The sequence below is a fragment of the Sturnus vulgaris genome, chromosome 1, assembly GCF_052056855.1.
Source record: "Sturnus vulgaris isolate bStuVul1 chromosome 1, bStuVul1.hap1, whole genome shotgun sequence".
Classification (NCBI taxonomy): domain Eukaryota; kingdom Metazoa; phylum Chordata; class Aves; order Passeriformes; family Sturnidae; genus Sturnus; species Sturnus vulgaris.
Genome location: NC_142243.1, coordinates 47,810,508 through 47,828,103, shown reverse-complemented (window position 1 = coordinate 47,828,103; position 17,596 = coordinate 47,810,508). Strand labels below are relative to the sequence as shown.

At 43.4% G+C, this 17,596-nt stretch overlaps 1 protein-coding gene across 1 annotated transcript in view; it reads left to right on the top strand.

Moving 5' to 3' along the window:
- The first annotated feature begins 529 nt into the window (after positions 1-529).
- The window catches only part of TBX20 (T-box transcription factor 20), a 39,426-nt gene continuing 22,359 nt past the window's right edge, over positions 530-17,596 (top strand). Inside the window, exons 1-8 of the mRNA XM_088160808.1 lie at positions 530-656; positions 1,062-1,118; positions 1,784-2,017; positions 2,365-2,598; positions 2,905-3,139; positions 4,469-4,633; positions 9,868-9,976; positions 15,396-15,554. Of these exons, the coding sequence (XP_088016934.1) occupies positions 530-656; positions 1,062-1,118; positions 1,784-2,017; positions 2,365-2,598; positions 2,905-3,139; positions 4,469-4,633; positions 9,868-9,976; positions 15,396-15,554 (1,320 nt within the window). The remainder of the gene's footprint in view (positions 657-1,061; positions 1,119-1,783; positions 2,018-2,364; positions 2,599-2,904; positions 3,140-4,468; positions 4,634-9,867; positions 9,977-15,395; positions 15,555-17,596) is intronic.

The following is a 17,596-nucleotide window of genomic DNA, read 5'->3' as shown; positions in this document are numbered from 1 at the left end:
CCCGGGGCTCAAAGGAGCGGAAGGAGCTACCCGAACCGCTGTGGGTGCCCTGGTGGGGAGCGGGGCTGGGGTGCCCAAAAGAGAAACGACTGCGGGGAGCCATCCCGAGAGTCGGCCGCCCCCTCCCCGCCCTGCAGACGGGCAAAGCCCTGCCCTGCCCTGCCCTGCCCTGCCCTCCCTTCCCCTCCCTTCCCCTCAGTCCCTCCTCCTCCTCCTCCTCCTCCTCCTCCTCCTCCTCCTCCTGCTGCTGCTGCTGCTGCTGCTGCTGCTGCTGCCCGCCTCCGCCTCCACCCCCTCCCCCGCGGCCGGGCCGGGCCGGGCCGGGCCCGGTCGGGGCCCTTGACGTGTCCCGGCGCCGATTGGCCGCCGGCCGATAGGATCTCCGCGGCCCCGCGTTAAGGCGGGGGAGCGCGCGGCGCCGGGAGCAGAGTGCTCCCAGTATCCCGGCTCCGCCATCCCGGCCGGTCCTCCCGCCCGCCCCGTCCGGGCAGCGCCACACCGAGCCGCGCTGCGTCCCTGCACAGTGGCCATGGAGTACACGCCGCCCCCCAAGCCACAGCTCTCCTCCCGGGCCAACGCCTTCTCCATTGCCGCCCTCATGTCGAGCGGCAGCTCCAAGGACAAGGAGTCCCCTGAGAGCACCATCAAGCCTCTGGGTGAGTGGGGACGGGGGTGACCGCCGGTGTCCGCGGGGTGCGGAGCTCCTGTCCGTCCGTCTGTCCCTGTCTGCCCTGGCTCACCCTTCTCAGCGCTCCGGCAGCCAAGCCGGGCAGCGGCACGTCCCCCCTGCCCGAAGGTTTCCCCTGCAAAGCAGCACCACCTAAGCTTGAAGGTTGAGTGCCTTCATCATCTACGGTCGTTTTTAGGCGAGGATGTTTATAGCATAAATTCCTCCAGTTTTAGTTTAATGCCTCTTCTTCATCCAGCTTAGCCATTTGTAGAATAATCCCACTCTTTAAGGTAGTTCAATTTCTCTTCGCTGACATGAATCTCTTAAATATTTATTGCAAATTCACCCTGGTTCTGAAGTCAAATTACAGACTCTCTGTTGTCGTGCCTAGGCTTACAAGGCGTAGTAAAACTTGTGCGTCGAACTGAAAACCCCTTTGCTCCTCGATGTAGGCTCATATAGGCTGTTTTGCTCTGCAGAGACCAGGAGGAGTTTTTTTGTAAGTGCTTGCGATTTTCGAGTAAGAGATTTCGCTTCTATTTGGTTGCCTCGATTCAGAATCCTGAAAGTTTTCAAAAAGCATTAACATATTCCCTTTCTTCCCCCGCCCCCCCCCCCCCCCCCCCCCAAGTTTCTGCGGTTTGTCATCCTTGCGTGTATCCAGGAGTTCGCAGAAAACTACAAAATATGTGTTAAGCTTTCAGGGCGCCGATGAACAGGATTACATCCAATCTTAAAAGAATTTTAAAAAGGCAGCTCCTCAGTGTCTGCTGCACCTAATCAGCTATCTCAAAAGATTTCACATAGTCTAGGGATTCATTGTGAACTTTAACATAGGTCCAGTCTTAAGTCTGGGCGCTAATGTAGGCCGAGTATTCCCGGTTGGCGTATTTACGTGGGTTTGCGTTAAACTTAGTATTAGTGGGTTTGGTTTTCAGGGTTGTTTGTTTGTTTGTTTGTTTTTCTTTTTTCCCTGAAAACGCTTATTTAATTTAACTTTTCAATTTTTTTAAACCCCTTCTCTCATGTCGTTCAACTGAAAATCGAAGGGAAACGACTGCCTGTGACTCGGCTTTTATTAACTGGAACTTTAGGCAAAACCTTTCCCTGGAGGGCTAGGGCGCCTTCGTGCTCCTCCCGTTCTTTGGCGCCGGGCGGCGGATCCGTCGTCGCATCGCGGGGCCGGGCAGAGCCTTCGCAGCCCGGCTCCCTCCTTGCCTCTCCTCCGGCGGAAACTCCCAACCGAGCTGCTGAAGCTCCCGAAGCCTCCCGGGGCTTGTGGGGGTGGGCGGCAGCAGGAGCCAGGCGCGGCGGGCGGCCAGCGTCGGCAGCAGCTACTGCACCAGCGTAGGTTGCGCGGCCGCACGCAGCTCCCCCGGAGCCTGTTTCTCCAAAGGAGCGGGCGGATTCAGTGTCAGCAAACCGGCTGTGAGAAAGGCAGACCTAGCTTTCCAGCAGGGTGAGCCCCTGCTCACTGTTTAATTAGTATTAGGGTTCTCTTCCTCGGGAAAGAAGCGCGGAGCCTGCGCGGCCGCACTCGGATTCCTTCTGCGTTGTGCTCTCTGCCAGCGGCGCAATCCAGGAGCAGCCTCCCGCGCTCCCCGAGCGTGACCCTGGCCTTCAGCAGCCCCTCGGAGCCCGACGCTCCCGTTTTAATGAGAATTAGTGACTTTTCTGTGGAACCCCTCGGTTAGCGGGGGAGGCAGCGCGCAAGGCTGGCTCTGCCCCGCCGTGCCCCGCGGAGCGGATCACAGCCGGGCTGCGGCAAGGCCGGGGCCACGCTGCTCCCGCCGCACCCCGGGCGTCTCTCCTGGTGCGCCTCGGGGGAGTGGCGCCTCTCCGAGCTCTTCCCGGAGTTCGCCTCCGAAAATCACCACCGCTGCCCTCAAATGATGAGCGGACGCCTAAAGAATCGGCTGGGTCTGAGGGTGTGCTGGGGCAGAGCGGGGGCAGTTGAACGATAAATGCCTTATATATATTTATTTATTTTCTTTTTTTAATAGTTCATCTCGGTGGTCGCGTTGTCCTGACTGAATCCTCTCTCTTTCTTTCTTTCTGTCTGTCTTTCTTTCTGTCTGTCTTTCTTTCTGTCTGTCTTTCTTTCTGTCTGTCTTTCTTTCTGTCTGTCTTTCTTTCTGTCTGTCTTTCTTTCTGTCTGTCTTTCTTTCTGTCTGTCTTTCTTTCTGTCTGTCTTTCTTTCTGTCTGTCTCTCTCTTTTTCCTCAAACCCTGCAGAACAATTCGTTGAGAAATCCTCCTGCGCTCAGCCTTTGAGTGATTTATCCAGCCTGGACCCTCACGGGGATTTTAGCAGCAGCCCTTCTTCCCTGTGCACCGAGCCCCTCATCCCCACCACCCCCATCATCCCCAGCGAGGAGATGGCCAAAATCTCCTGCAGCCTGGAGACCAAAGAGCTCTGGGACAAGTTTCATGAACTGGGTACCGAGATGATCATCACCAAATCCGGGAGGTAAGGCTGGGCAGCCCCGGGGTTTCCCTCTGGAAAAGGGATTTTTCTTTCGATAAGCGGCTTTGGACAGGGGAAAAAAAAAGACAAAGTTACCAAAACCCCGCAGGTTTTTTTTGTATCTGGAGAACAGCACGGCTGGGTTGAAGGGAGAAAGAGGAGGGTAAAGCCCCATATTTGCCACAGCCCCTCGGTGTGCCCAGTCCGGCGGTGCGGTGCGCGGAGCCGCGCTGGGGCAGAGGGAGAAGCGGACGGCGCCGGTGCGGTGCGCTGCGGCGGGGCCGGCTGAAATCCATCCGGGGCGTCCTGGAGGCAGGGAAGAGGTGTTGTTTCCCCAACAGTCAGGTTTGTGGCTAAAATCCCGCAGTGATTTTGAGGCGCTGGGTTGGTCCAGACCGAGGGAAAGGTGGGGTCGTGGGGAAGTGGTTCTGTCAGAGCTTGGTTTGTTCTTTTTCTCGGTTGCAAAAATGCGCTAAAGAATTCCAGGCTTTCTTCTTACCTCAAATGATATCGTTTCTTCAGTAAAGCTTGAGGGATTTAGGTCAGTCAAATGCAGTCCAGAGGAGCCAAATGTCTTTTCGAGTTTTTTTTATCTCCAAAGTTACTTTTTATTAACGTAGTTGCCTGAAGATTGTTTTTCTAACTGATGAGCTCTATCAGTATATATATATTTTTTAAAGATATAAAACATGCTATTTCAAGTTCAAAATTTGCTTAAAAATTTTACTTGAAAGTTCAATAGTTTAAAACAAATATTATTTAACTTTATTTCTGGTCTGCACAATAACCTTGCATTTTAAAACTGTGTTTTGTCAAAAGTTTAGTACAGAAAAGAAATGTTTTAGTTTTGAAAATTTTGTTCAAAAGTATTGTGAGCAGGCTTAATAAAACACTCATCTAAAAGACGTGTGAATAACAATGGAAATAATTTCCGGAATATTTCCCTTGCAGTAGTATGGATCCTGCAAAAAATAAATAATTAAAAGAAAATCAAAATTTCTAATTATCTATGTACCTTAGCTATAACTGTTTTCTGCAGTCGTTGTGCACTTTTAACTAACAGGTAAATAGACTATTTCTCCTTTACTTTTTTCATTTTTACCATACTTTTCCTTTTGCTTCCCAAATCTTGTTTTGATTTCAAGTTGCTTTTTCTGTCTCCTTATTAGAGAGACACAAGATTTAACTCCCATCATGTGGAAGCAAAATCAACAGATGCTTTAAGTTTTCTCAGGGAATTTAAATATAATTCTTACTTTTAGCAGCTTTTCAGATCCTCCCTTATTTCTGTTCTCTGCCTAAATACGTGTTTTCTGATTTGCCTTTTTTCAGGAGAATGTTTCCTACGATCAGGGTTTCCTTCTCTGGAGTCGATCCTGAGGCCAAGTATATTGTGTTAATGGATATAGTTCCTGTGGACAATAAGAGATACAGATATGCCTACCACAGGTCTTCCTGGTTAGTGGCTGGAAAAGCTGACCCTCCTCTCCCTGCAAGGTTTGTAAATTTTGTTGCTGGTCTTTTCTCTTCACTTTTTTCCCCCCCTTCAAGAAATATCTTGTATTATTCTTTCCCTTCTGTTTGCAAATAGTGCTCTAAGATTTTGAGTCCATGTTCAACAAAGATGGTTACAAAACTCTGATTACGGTTTTTGTGTTGCAGAATCTGGACTCAAATCTTTGCTTAAGGTTTGACTTACATGGAATATTCTAAGACATGCAGAATTTGGTTAAAAGTTATTTTATACTTATTGTTTTAATTTTTTTTTTTTTTTAATGAAGCATGTCGTGATTCAGATAAGAAAACTTAAAAAAAAAAAAAGTTATTTTTTTCTCTTGGATTTGCTCCCCCAATATTTGACCTCACTATTTAAAGCAATCCAGGCACCACCAGCCAAGCAAAAGTGTAGAAATAAATAGTAGCTCATTGCTGTTTATGCTTGAAGTTATATTATTTCTGCAATATATCCAGCATTTGCTAACCAATAGTTTTATTCTTGATTTAATGATCTCTTAGGCAGCAGGCAAAGTACAGATCAGTTCCTCGGCACAGTTACTTTTCTTTTTGTTAAGAAATCATGACATATTCTGAGACATTGGGGAAAAAATCCCTCTGTGAAATCAATTCTCTAAAATAAATTCCCTTTTCTCTACATAAACAAATGCTTTAGAAATTCCCAAAGTAGTGCCATTAATGTAATTAATGATGGATTCCTTTAAGCATTGGGCAACTGCTTGAGGCTGCAGCACTGGGCTGTACAGTGGGAGGGCACTTCAGAGGAAACCCACACTTCATCGTATTCAGCCCAGTACTTCTGTACCTACTTCAGTCCCCAAGTCCAGTAAGACTGCAGCACATGTCGAAAGGCTTTGCTGAGTCAGAGCCAGAGATATGGAAATAATGCAGATGTCTCTCCGGCTTCAAAGAAAGTTTTTTGTGGTGGGCTCCGTGCAGGGACACAGATCTGCTCCAGGTGGCTTAGCCCAGGGTTAAGAACTTGCTTATTACAGAGACAGAAATTATAAGTGAAACACAAGAATGGAAACAATTTTTTTGTGTGTGTGAGTAAAGGCACCAAATTCTGTGTGATTTTCTTATATAAATAGTTGAAATGAAATCTTGGTGACTGGCGATCTCTGGAAGGCTGCTCAGGGAAGTAAACAAACAAAAAGTGCAAGCAGAGAAGCTGTGATTAAAGACAGCAACCTAGGAGTTATGTCTGCTTTGTTTTCATGGCCAAAAACTCCTTCTTGCAGTGTGGTTAACGTCTGAGGGCTTCATTTGACGTATTGTAATGGGCACTGATCAAAACCCAAAGAAAAAACATAGAGCTGGCTCCAAAGGAGTCAGCATCACAAGAAGAAATAACAGAAGAACAGAAACAGTTTCAAGTCAGGGTTTCTCCCTTCTTATTTTTCTGTTCACGCCCCTTTTGGGATACCTTTAAATAGATTTCTAATTCACACTCTCTGGCATAGACTTGCTCAACAAGGAAATACTAAAACGTGAGACAAGAGACTGGAATTATTAGCAATTGCCCTACTGAGTATTGGATAAAACCTTCTTGAAGTTTAATATTTATTTTTATTGTACTGTGGTAACTTTTGGGAGTCCTCAGCAGATCAGTGCCCCTGTGTGAAATGCCTATTTGTGCTGTTCCATTTCCAGCATCCTTTGCCCCCATATATGAATGTATACCTTTCCTGCTTCATTTTCAGGATGCTTAAACAGACTATTAATCAGAACACAGGCAGAAATAGCTTTCTCTTTGTATGGACAGTACTGACATATACATTCATGCACTTTGTCCTCCTTATAAATCCCTTTGGTGAGAAAAAGAATATCAAGAGATTCAGTGTGCCAGTGTTTGCATTGCCGGTGCTTCTACTAGAGCGTTAACCCATCTTTTCAGGTGGGAGGCCTCAGTCTTACTTGAAGAGAATAAAAGTAGTTCTCCTCCCATCTTGAAATGAGTTTGATCCTGCTCCAGTAACAGAAACACTTAACAAAGTTATCATTTCTTGTCCTCCAAACACAGTCTTTTAGCTCTCCCTGCTTGAGGAGTGTCAATGAGAGGTGTGAGTGTGTTTAGCGTCGGAGCACTGGTAACAAGGTACTTATTCCCCACATACATCGCTGCCAGCATCTGCCCGGGGCCAGTGACATCAGGGGAATGATTCAGAAGTTACGTTTTGACTGATTGTAAGACTTTGCTGGATTGAACAAGTTTGATGGTCTTACTCTTTCCATTATAAAAATAACTTTCACCACTATGACAGTTTTGTAGGTTTTTTTTTGGTTTTTGTTGTGTTTTTTTTTTTTTTTTCAAATTAATAAGTATTCTGTGATTCTGTTTGAAAGATTAGCCCCTCAAGGAACTTTCTATTAAAACCAGTTTTACCCTTGTCTTCCTGCTGTCAATGTTGAAGACAAGTTTATGTTGCAATGAACATGTTTATGTTGCGACAAACACTTAAATAAAAGTACTTTCCAGAAAGTCTATTGTAAATCTGCTGAAGTGGCATCTGGGCATAGAGTTCCTATGCAGTATTTTGTGTTTGTCTTTCACATTGTTAAGACTGTGTGAAACATCAGTTCAGTAAGTTCCATCATGTACTTTTTATTTGCTCTTCTTCCTTTTTTGCCTCATTTCTTTCCCTCAAAAGCTTGTTACTATATTTTTTCAAACTGTATTTGTCAAAATAATTTGTTTAATGAACTTAGTGTTTACAGACTTATGGAGAACTCTAGGCAGGAAACCTTTGAAAGATATTATATTTTGAAAAATATTTGAGACATTATGGTAAATAAAAGTAGCATGCATGGGGTTTGTGGGGGACCTAACCATCTGTTAAACTAAATAGAGGGAGTGCAGTGTTGCATTCCAAAATACACAAGAAAGAAGCAGTACCCAAACTTTGCGTATATCATGAAACATTATGTACTGCGTAGCAAATTCACACCCCAATATGTCTCCTAAATCCTTTGTGAATCAAAGCGAGGAGCCCCTCGCATCTGGCTGGCCTTAGGCAGCAGATCTCAGGCAGGCTTCTGGGAGAGCCTCGTCTGCTCTGCTTTCTGCTATGCTGAAATGAACACATTTATCTCACTGGCCTGTTTGTTTGTGTGCACTTGTGGTCTTGCCAACAACTTCTGCTTCAGAAATCACTGTATCAAGTGTTCAATCCTCTTTTTTCAGGTGTGCAATCTTGGGCTGTGGGAGAAGTGTGGGAAATAGGTGTAGCTCACCAGGTAGAACCCTATGCTGCAGTGGGATTGTTGGGGTGTAGCAAATGGGTAAAGAAAAGTAAGGTCTATTACTGCTTTTCAGTAACTGAAATTCTAGTGCCCATCCTTCAGAGACTTTCTTCTTAGCATTCTGCTTACAGGCACTTGGTAGTTTTAAAGCAGTGCCAAGCATTAACCATTGATGGTGTAAAACAATTGTGCTCAACCTTTCAGCACAGGGAGGTCTGTACTTATTCCCCACACATATTTGAAATCCTTTAGCTTCTTGGTCCCAAACCTTGCTGAGTCTGGCACTCTGTGATCACAGTAAACATTATTAGCTATCCAGACACTCAGAATTAGGAGTCAGGCTCCAAAAAGGAGAAAAAAAAAAAAAAAAGAGAGATATCACAAGGCTGGCTGAAAAATTGCAGGGCATGTTTGGGATTCTCTTTGTTTTGCCTTCTCCAAATCAGAGCTCTAAATATTGAAATGTCCAGTTTCTTAGAGGGAGGCATACTTAGTTTTCATGAGAGCTAAGATTCTTTTGACATAACATGATTCCAGGTCTTAGGATTTCAGATACATCATCGTTTTTTATGAGCTTTGCAGTGCAATGAGCAGAGTTGATAGCAGTGAGGATGCCTGCATGCTAGGAATATTTATTGTGACAGAAATCCTGGCTCAACATCCCTCCCATGGACATAGCTAGAGCAGCCAAGCTGCCCTTTGGATCAAAGTAAGGAAAACATCTTGCACATCTGAGGCAAGCTGTGCTGGTAAAACTTTACTTTTGCTCTCTCTTGGGGATTCTGCTCGCAAAAACAGAATAGAGGATCAAATCTCCTTCCTCTTTGAGCAACAGGGCTGTTCTCCTCAGTGTCTTTTGTATGGGCATTCCGTGATTAGGAATCATGGTGCTCTATTTTGGAGAGTTACGCCCTACTGTTTAGTGGTTTATCCATTCGAAAGCTCAACAACAAGGGCAAATGTTTATCTATCTAACCTGGAAGCTCAGTGCTGCCCCACCCACCTAATGGAAGAAATCTATGTGGCCAAAGACATGGCCCAAAATGAGAGTCAGGCCCTCAGTGAGTGATAACCAATGCAGGCAGCAGCAAAATAGGGCTGGTTTGCACTAGCTGAAGATCTAGCCCAGCTCTTAATTTGCCATCACAAAAGAACAGTCGAGTTAATAATTTTCAGCAATACATTATTCCTATAAAATCATTGCTCTTAAATAGCATGGCACTTGTAATTAGTGTAGTCATAATGTATATTTTATTGTGTCTGCATGTCTTCCTGCTTTCTTTTCTTCTGCTTAATTTCCCAAGTGTTGGATTGTTAATAACAGAGCTGCAACTAATTTTTCATGTCAGACCACTGTGCTGGACTGCAGCCTTCAACCTCTTATAAACAGATGTCACCACAGTGAATGTGTGATCGAGTGCAGGTTAAAATCATTATCATGGCTTAATGTTACATATAAAGAAAAATGCATTTTTATCTGCATTCCCCCATTATCTCTGTAATGACACCATGTTTTTTCTCTTGGGGTTGTAGTCATTGTTATTTTAAGCGCTTGTTAGTACAGCTGTGGGGAAAGACATGATCAATTTTTCATTTAGGAAAAGACACAACAGGGAATGTTAATGTCTCCATTTTAGATAGTGGGATAAAATAATAGGTATGGTTAAGGAGCAGTCTAGCAGTCAGACACAGGATTCTCAATTATGTTCCAGTGAATTAAATAAGTCATCTGCTTTACTGTCCTTCATGAATAGCTTTATTTCAGGAATTCATTAATTTGGGGGAGATGGTGTCATGGTCTAGCAGCAGTTTTGTACTGCCCTAAGCTCTCAGGAAGTCCATGCCTGTGAAACCACTGTGTATCCCGAAGGCAAAATGACATGTGCATTTTAATTTCATGCAGAGGTGGTGCCCACACACAGGCCCAGAGATGAGATTTTATCTTGAGCAGGCATTTTCCCTGTGTTTTTTAGGTTGTATGTGCACCCTGACTCCCCGTTCACAGGAGAGCAACTGCTGAAGCAGATGGTGTCCTTTGAAAAAGTCAAACTCACCAACAACGAGTTGGATCAGCATGGCCATGTGAGTAGCTCTGTGGGTGGGAAAGGGAAATTACCAAAGGAATTGCTTGCTTGTGCCACAGGGGTAAATGGGAGAGAGACTGCCATGGGGAAAGGAAAGGCTGCCATGGCCTCCACGTTACACGTCTTTTAGCCAGCTCTTCTTGTTGAGGAACACACAACTTTCAAAGTCAGGATTTTCTGCAGTATTTCATAAGGTAGAGCCTGGATCAATGGTTCAAATCATGCTCCTACTTCCATTAGAAGCAGAACATCCATCAGGGACAAGTTCAGGGTGGAGTTAAGCATCAGAGCAAGGGATAGAAGGAAGGCAGATGAGCATTTTGTTGTGCTTCTGCTTGCATTTTGCTGTGACTTGGCAGTATGTTCTGCCACGTGTCATGGCCAGCAAACCCATGTGCTTGGGTTTGTTATGTGTGCTTGGAAGCTCCCTACAGGCCACTTCAGGCCACCTGTTAGGGTTGGGTCTGTCAATAAGAGCTGTTTCACTTCCAGACTCATCACAGCATGGGCTCAGAGTCAGAAGAAAATACTGACCTGACACCAAAGCATGGTCTATAGAATTATAAAACATAAGTGTGTCTCAATTGCCCCTGAAATAACTGTAGGCTAACTACAAGTTAAGGTGCCACAGGGTGGGCTTGGGCCTCTGAAAGAGACAGGTCCCAGCTCTGACTGGTGCCAGTTTGTTGTCACAAATCCTGAGGCTGGAAGATGGTAAATAGGATTCAGAACTGCTTGCCATAGCATCCTGCTATGCTCCATCAGAGGGGACAACTCCTTTAGTTATGTGACTGCCTAGTGGCAGGCAGTAAGAATAGGTATAATCTGCCCTGTTCTCTCCCTAAAAGTGCCTGTAAAGTGCAGGAACTACTAAGTAGGGCTTCCAAATTGTAAAGAAAGAGCTAAAATTGTTGCCTCTGGGCTTAGTGATTCTCTCAGGGAAGGCAGAAGGAGCAAGGGGACAGATTGGAAAGAATTGTTGGCTGAGAACAGGGACATTCAGTTCAGAAGAATAAGCATAAACGTAGTGTTAGTAAATGAGGCTGAGAAGACAGGAATGATTTTGAATTCTAAAGCACATGTAGGGGCAACTAATTCTTTCTGCTGCATAATTGTAGAATATACAGTGCATCAGAAATCCCTTTCCTAGTGTGGTATTTATTGCTGGGACTGTGGGAGACAATGACCATTTGTCTCAGCTGTGTTCTGTGCAAATGTTTCTCACCCAAAAGAGAATTTTCACTAATATCAAGAACTGAGAATTGAACCACAGCCATGATAATTTAAAATACATCCCTAAAATAACAGTATCAAAAATAGCTGAACACCCCAAAGAAATAAACAAAAGAAAGATCAGATAGATGCCTCTGTGTTGTTCTTTTGTAGAGATCCATCTATGAGTATATTGTTCTTGAACCCAGTACCCATCTTTGTTCCTTTCAGGACTAGTGCAAAATGGTTTTCCCTTTTTTCTTTCTTTTATTTCATAATCTGTAGAAGGGCAAAGCTGAAGATTTGTGGGCTCTATCACCAAGTGATGATAGTGCAGTACACGTGAGCACTTAAAAAGAAGCATTTTTCATCATAACAGGGGCCATGTGTGTCTCTAATAAAGGGCTCGCATCAGTATATTGCAAACTAGTTAGGAGAGCTGCAGTTCCCAGAAGTCCAGAGGAGTGGGAAGAAGAAGTAGGTCTGAGGAGCTGTCGGGAACAGAGACAAGTGGCAGAGCAAGAAGATGTAATTGTCTCAAATATAGGCAGCAGGAGAAAAAGATCTGTAGTGTTTGAGCTGCAGCCTTCCCATTAATTTCCAGAGAAGCAGAGGTTAATCACATCCTTTACACAAAGGCTCTGGACAGCCAGTGATAATGGAAAGTTTTGTGTGTTCAGTTAAGGATACACCTTGAAGGCTTGATCCTGAGTTAAGATTCAAGTGACAGGTGTTACTCCTTCAAAGAGCACTCTCTTTTTAATATTTTGTGGGAATTTATGTTCCAAATTAGGATGTCAGGTTTTATGTGCTTCCTTACTGAAGCTATGTAAATGCCATCATTGGATGATCAGTAGAGTTAAGGAAGAAATCAGTCCTCTGGAGCCTTTAAGGAGGGCTCACTGTTCTATGGCTCCTGACATTTCTGAACTCGTGTGCATGAAGAGAAGAAGAGAATTGCAGCACCTTCTGAAATATCTTCCTTCAGTTTGAAAGAGCCAATCTTCACTTTTTAATTATGTTGGATAAGGCATGCTGGTTCCTGAGGAAGTTTGAATGACCCAAAAGACGCCTTTAAATACTAGTTACAGGTAGGGAAAATGGATCCAACCTGATTCCAGTTTGTTCTAGTTGCTTGCTTTCTTCACCATCCAGAAAACAGTTTTGGGTGTTAAGGCAATTGTGGTTTATTTGTAGGGTGGTTCACTTCCTGAAAAGGAATCTGTGGAGAAGAGAGACATTTATTTGTTCTAGCATATATTTGTTTTTTCTTATTCTGAGGCTTTTGGAGTTGGCAAGCATTTCTGATTGTGTACCTTCAGCAGCATGTGTAACCCCAGAGTTATGCACATATTCTCCTCAAGCCCCAGGCACAGGTCTTATCTCTGTGTGCATGGCATACAGCTCACTCCATGGAAACATTTTCAGATATCCTTACCACAGGAAGGAAATGGCTTCTATCTCTAGATTTTTACAGCCAAGCAAATAATTGCTATTTTTCTGACTGTGAAATATTTATGAATGTGACATTTTCCCCATGGTTTTTTAGTGATATTTTTCACACAGAGTGCTTTCTTTAGGACTTTTCATTGCCCTTTATTGGAGTGCCATCATTTTTTGTTTACGGTGAGGTGAGCCATGAGTGTATACATTATTGTAATTGTTTTTTGGCACTTACTCAAACACACGAATCTACGCAAAATCAAACTCAAAGCTGTGAACGGGTTTAATAAATAACTGTGAAAGCAGGGGGTGTGAAATAGCCACAAGGAGTTATGCCCAAGTTTTTTTATTCAACCAGGCAGAAGTTAGGAACCTTTGTGCTTTCAGAAAGAAAACTTTATATGGTAATGCTATTATTTGGTGAATATGAAAGTGGCATTCACAGCACAGTTCCTGAATTCAAAACCGCCTTGAAATTTTGCAGCTGGCATCCAGATTGCCTCTGGTGACTGGTCTATAGCCAGTGGGAGCCAGATGCCTACAAACCTGTCTGACCTTACAGCAATCAGGATCCTGTAAGGAGGTATCCTGACTCAGGCTGCTAGCACAAAGGTGGATGGGGTGGCTGGGGGCCTGTGGCTGCCAGCAAGTGTGTGCAAGGGGGCTGCCATGAGTATATGGGCACCTGATGTATCTCTTGGGACATGCCAGCAGGATTGTCACTGGACTGGCATAAGGGATTTTCTAATAGCTACACATACAGGAGGGGACGGCTTGGACTTTAAGGCCGCTCTTGGAGGCTACTCTGTGAGGAAATATCTTGTGGATCTAACTCCTTTGGGCTGTTTTTTATATTGTCATAACACAAGATGTTGCACAGATATTAAGAAGTGTCTTTGTGTGTCATCAGCAGCTTGTGTGGGGGTGCAGGTGGAGAACTACACATACAGACCCTCACATGAAGAAAATGGTGACGTTTACCTTGGTCATGGGTCTTTTATGACCTCCTGGCTACATTCAGAACTTGTTTTGTACATGAATGACCAGACTTGTCTCTGGTGGGAACGAGGAATATAGAGTACCATGATAAGGGATGTAATTTATGTGCACTCAGTTTTTTGGAAAACTTTCATAAGGGATTACATGGTCTTGTTTGAGAAATGTAGTTCCTTTATCACAGTTTGCATTCAGAGAGGAGTGAAAGGAAAGGGCATGTATGAGAGCTGCTCTCAGCTTTTTCCTCCTTCCTGACTGCTGCTTGCCTTGGTGTGGATATCATGGCCATGAAAGGCAATGGAAAGCACCAAGATCTGTGCAGCAACCCCTCAGTAAGCTCATTACCATCCACACACCCTGCTTTAAAATGTCTTTTCCATATGTTTAGAGCACTCCAAGTAACTAGGATGGCAAGACAAAATTTTACAAAGAGAGACAAAAATACTAAGGGTGTTAAAGGCAAGGTCCATGGTTGTATGTGTTCCTATATAAAATGGTGAAGTGCTTTGGAAAAGGACCCGAGCTGGTTAAAGCAAACATACAACACTTTCAGGATGATGGTTCACTGTCATTGTAATGTCTGTCTTGTTGCTGTGTGCCTCTCCACAAAATCCCAGTGTGAGTCTTGGCAATATTTGGCCCCAAAGAAGCAGCAAAGAAAAACACTGATGGAAATTGTAGCCATGATAGAGCTGTCTCTAAGCTCTCCACTCCAATGCAATGTGCAACCTTTCTCATTGACTTAGCATGAAATACTGCACCACTCCTGCTATGTTTCAGCTGAAATTAACACTTCCTGAGGAATGCACATTAGCTATTCCAGATGTACAGAGCAGACTGTAATGTCGTTATGGCCCCTGCAAAATAGAACCACCCACACCATTGCCAATTTTGTCTTGTGACTGTGATTATATCCAAAACAAGGGCTGGTGTGAGCTGAGCTCTGTATTTAATTCTTATATTGTAATACTGTGGTTAGAGGCCACCAAACAGGCCTCCAGCCAGCGGTAACTGAAGCAAGGGGGACTCTTGGTTTGACTCCAGTGAATGTTGAAATTGGTTGGTTAGTACCTTAGGTTTAGAATTGTTTTGGGAGCTCGTAAACAATTATTAATGAGGATAGAATAGCAAAACCTGGTCATTTGGGGGTTCAGTACTGGTTTCCCTGCTTGCTCACATTTTTGGTAGTCTGCGGTGATGAGCACCTCTGAAGCAGGTTGTTTTAAAGGTTTGCCACAGTGGAAAGCTACGTGGAGTTTTACTTTTGGTCAGACAGTTTGTGTTGCTGCTGGTAGGTTTTTGGATGGGTCTAATTTTTTCCATCTTTTTTTTTTTTTCTGAGGGATTTGTGAGTGTTTTCATTCTGCACCTGTGCATTTTCGCAAGTGGGAACTCTTGCCCATTAGCTTTCAGTAGTTACATATTCACACCTGCCAACCAGGGCACACTCTGGCAGTGACTAATTCTGTACGTAAAACACCTCACCTGTAGGAACAGGTATTTACACCTCAAGAAATGCATGTTTACCAGTGGCTTAGCAGTGAGAGGAGGCTAGCTCCTGGGACGCTGGCTTTTTCACCTTCATTTCCTGGAACTGCCCAAAGGAGCTGGAGAGTTTGCTCTGAAAACTAGCTCCTGGCTGGTTAGATTTCAGACACTTCCCCTGCAGTGTTAATTAGATCTTTCCCCCCCATTATGGTTTTATAGCCTTTGAGGGCCCTGTCAACCTTCCTCTCAGGACAGTGCTCTGACATTCTTCCTTGCAGATCATTTTGAACTCCATGCACAAGTACCAGCCAAGGGTCCACATCATTAAGAAGAAGGATCACACAGCTTCTTTGCTAAATCTGAAATCAGAAGAGTTCCGAACATTCATCTTTCCAGAGACAGTTTTTACTGCTGTTACTGCCTACCAAAATCAATTGGTGAGTTGCTAATTTCAACAGATGTAACTGCTGAAAACTTCCTCTGCCCAATCTAAACTAGGAAAATTTCTGCCTTAACCTACTTTTCCATGCCAATCTTATTCACATTCATGAGTAATTCCTGAATATATAGTAGTAGTACAGACTTCAAAGAGCTGTAAGGATTATTCATGAGAGTAAAAAATGGCAAGTAAGAGGCTTTCTTTTGTCTTCTCCTCTGTCTATACAAAGCTGCTTGCATATTAACATTTAGTCATTTTCTAATTATAGCTCATTAAAGAACCGTTCTTATTTGCCATGATCTTTCATGCCACAAGCTATGAGCTGAGAGAGATTCTAGTTTGCACCTGATGATTTCATGGGCTTAAAAAGTTGACTAATTAAGCTGTAAAGCTCAAACATAGGGAAAATCACTCAGAGATATGCTTTTCAGAGGCTGCCCAGATTACATCCAGATGTCTGAATTTCAATTTGCATGCCAGTGAATAATATATACAAAATGGAGGAGATCATAACAATGGATTGCTAATGAGTAATTTTAGGAAGTCTATAAACAATCAGAGAACAGAGGCTCTGCTTGATGGTGGATTGGCCTTTAATATTTAAGTCAGTGGAAATATGTTGTTGCCTTCAGTGTGAATCAGAGTGTCCTTTGAGGGTTCACTGACTATGGTACTTCTAAAAAAATTCACCTATTTTGCTCCTTGGTTCCCTCACGAACTAAGAATTCAGAAAAATATAGGCACTGTCCAAATATTTGAGCAGGCAGCATCACAGAGTTAATGTACCTGCTGGATTATTTAAAGAAGTAGGCATTTCCTAATATGAAGCAAAACCAATTTTGAAATGTTATGAATAAAATGAAATGAATGCATAGGGTGCCAAGAAAGCTCTGAAGATAATATTAGTAGTATTAAGTCAGTCCTTAGGACAGACCCCACATCCTGCTTTAAAGCTTTAATGTATTGATTTAGACTTAGATTTGTATCTGAATGCTGTAGAAAATGTACTCAGCACCTGGCAATCTCAAGAAAATAATGTTTGGACAGGCAGTTAGATTTTTCCATGTAACTTTCTTTAGAAACCAAAAGCAAAACCATAACAGGCACAAAAACAGCTAAACCCAGAATTTATTTCTGTAGGATGGATTTGTGTCTACCAATGATACACTAGAGATGTAAACTAACCTTCCTAAACTAACCTTTCCAAAGCACATACATTGAAGTCCTGGAAAATTTCTCAATGGAACATCTCCGGAACCCCTAGAGGTTGATGTTGTCATTTTATTTATGACTAATGAAAATGGAGCCTTTTTTCATTTTTGCCATTTCTTTCAGAACTGTTTTAAGGAGGGATTGATTACATTTCTGGAGGTTATTAGATAAAAGCTAAATACATTACACTTTCAACAAACTATCTCATAATTTAAGATTTAAAGGGCATGCATTTATTTAAACAGTCAAACCACTGCCACAGAGTTGAATTGTAGGTCAGATTTCATTTTAAAATGCTTTCTAGCAGATGTTCTCTGATTGTTTGTGAGACAGTCTCTCAGGAAAAATATGGCCATAAATGATTGTGAGCCTCATCTGGCTTTGGTGGATACTAAAATTTCTCCTGTGATGTCATACCAAAACTTTAATATCGGGAAGATGGAAGTTTGATTGGTGAAAATATGCTCAAGAGATGAATAGACATCCTTATTGTTCTGTAGTGCAGTTGGCTTGGTGTGTCGGTGATCTCAGTCAATGGAACTAGTTAGAGCTTGTCTTTTTTCAAGGTGGTTTTCAAAATGCTGCCATAAAAATCTTCACAGGATGTGAGGCACTATGCAACATCACCATGAGCTGAGGGCTTATGGATGTCTTGGAAATAGAATGAGCCCATAATCAACTTTCTGAGCTGTTTCAAGGTCCTTGTGACAAGGCTTCAAGGTTTTTTCCAGCAGTTGTACCTGAGCGATGAGACAGCCTCCAGCCCTCCACCAGCACTCACATCCATGGTGTTTGACCAGTGGCAGACCGTTAATTAAAAACTCAGAA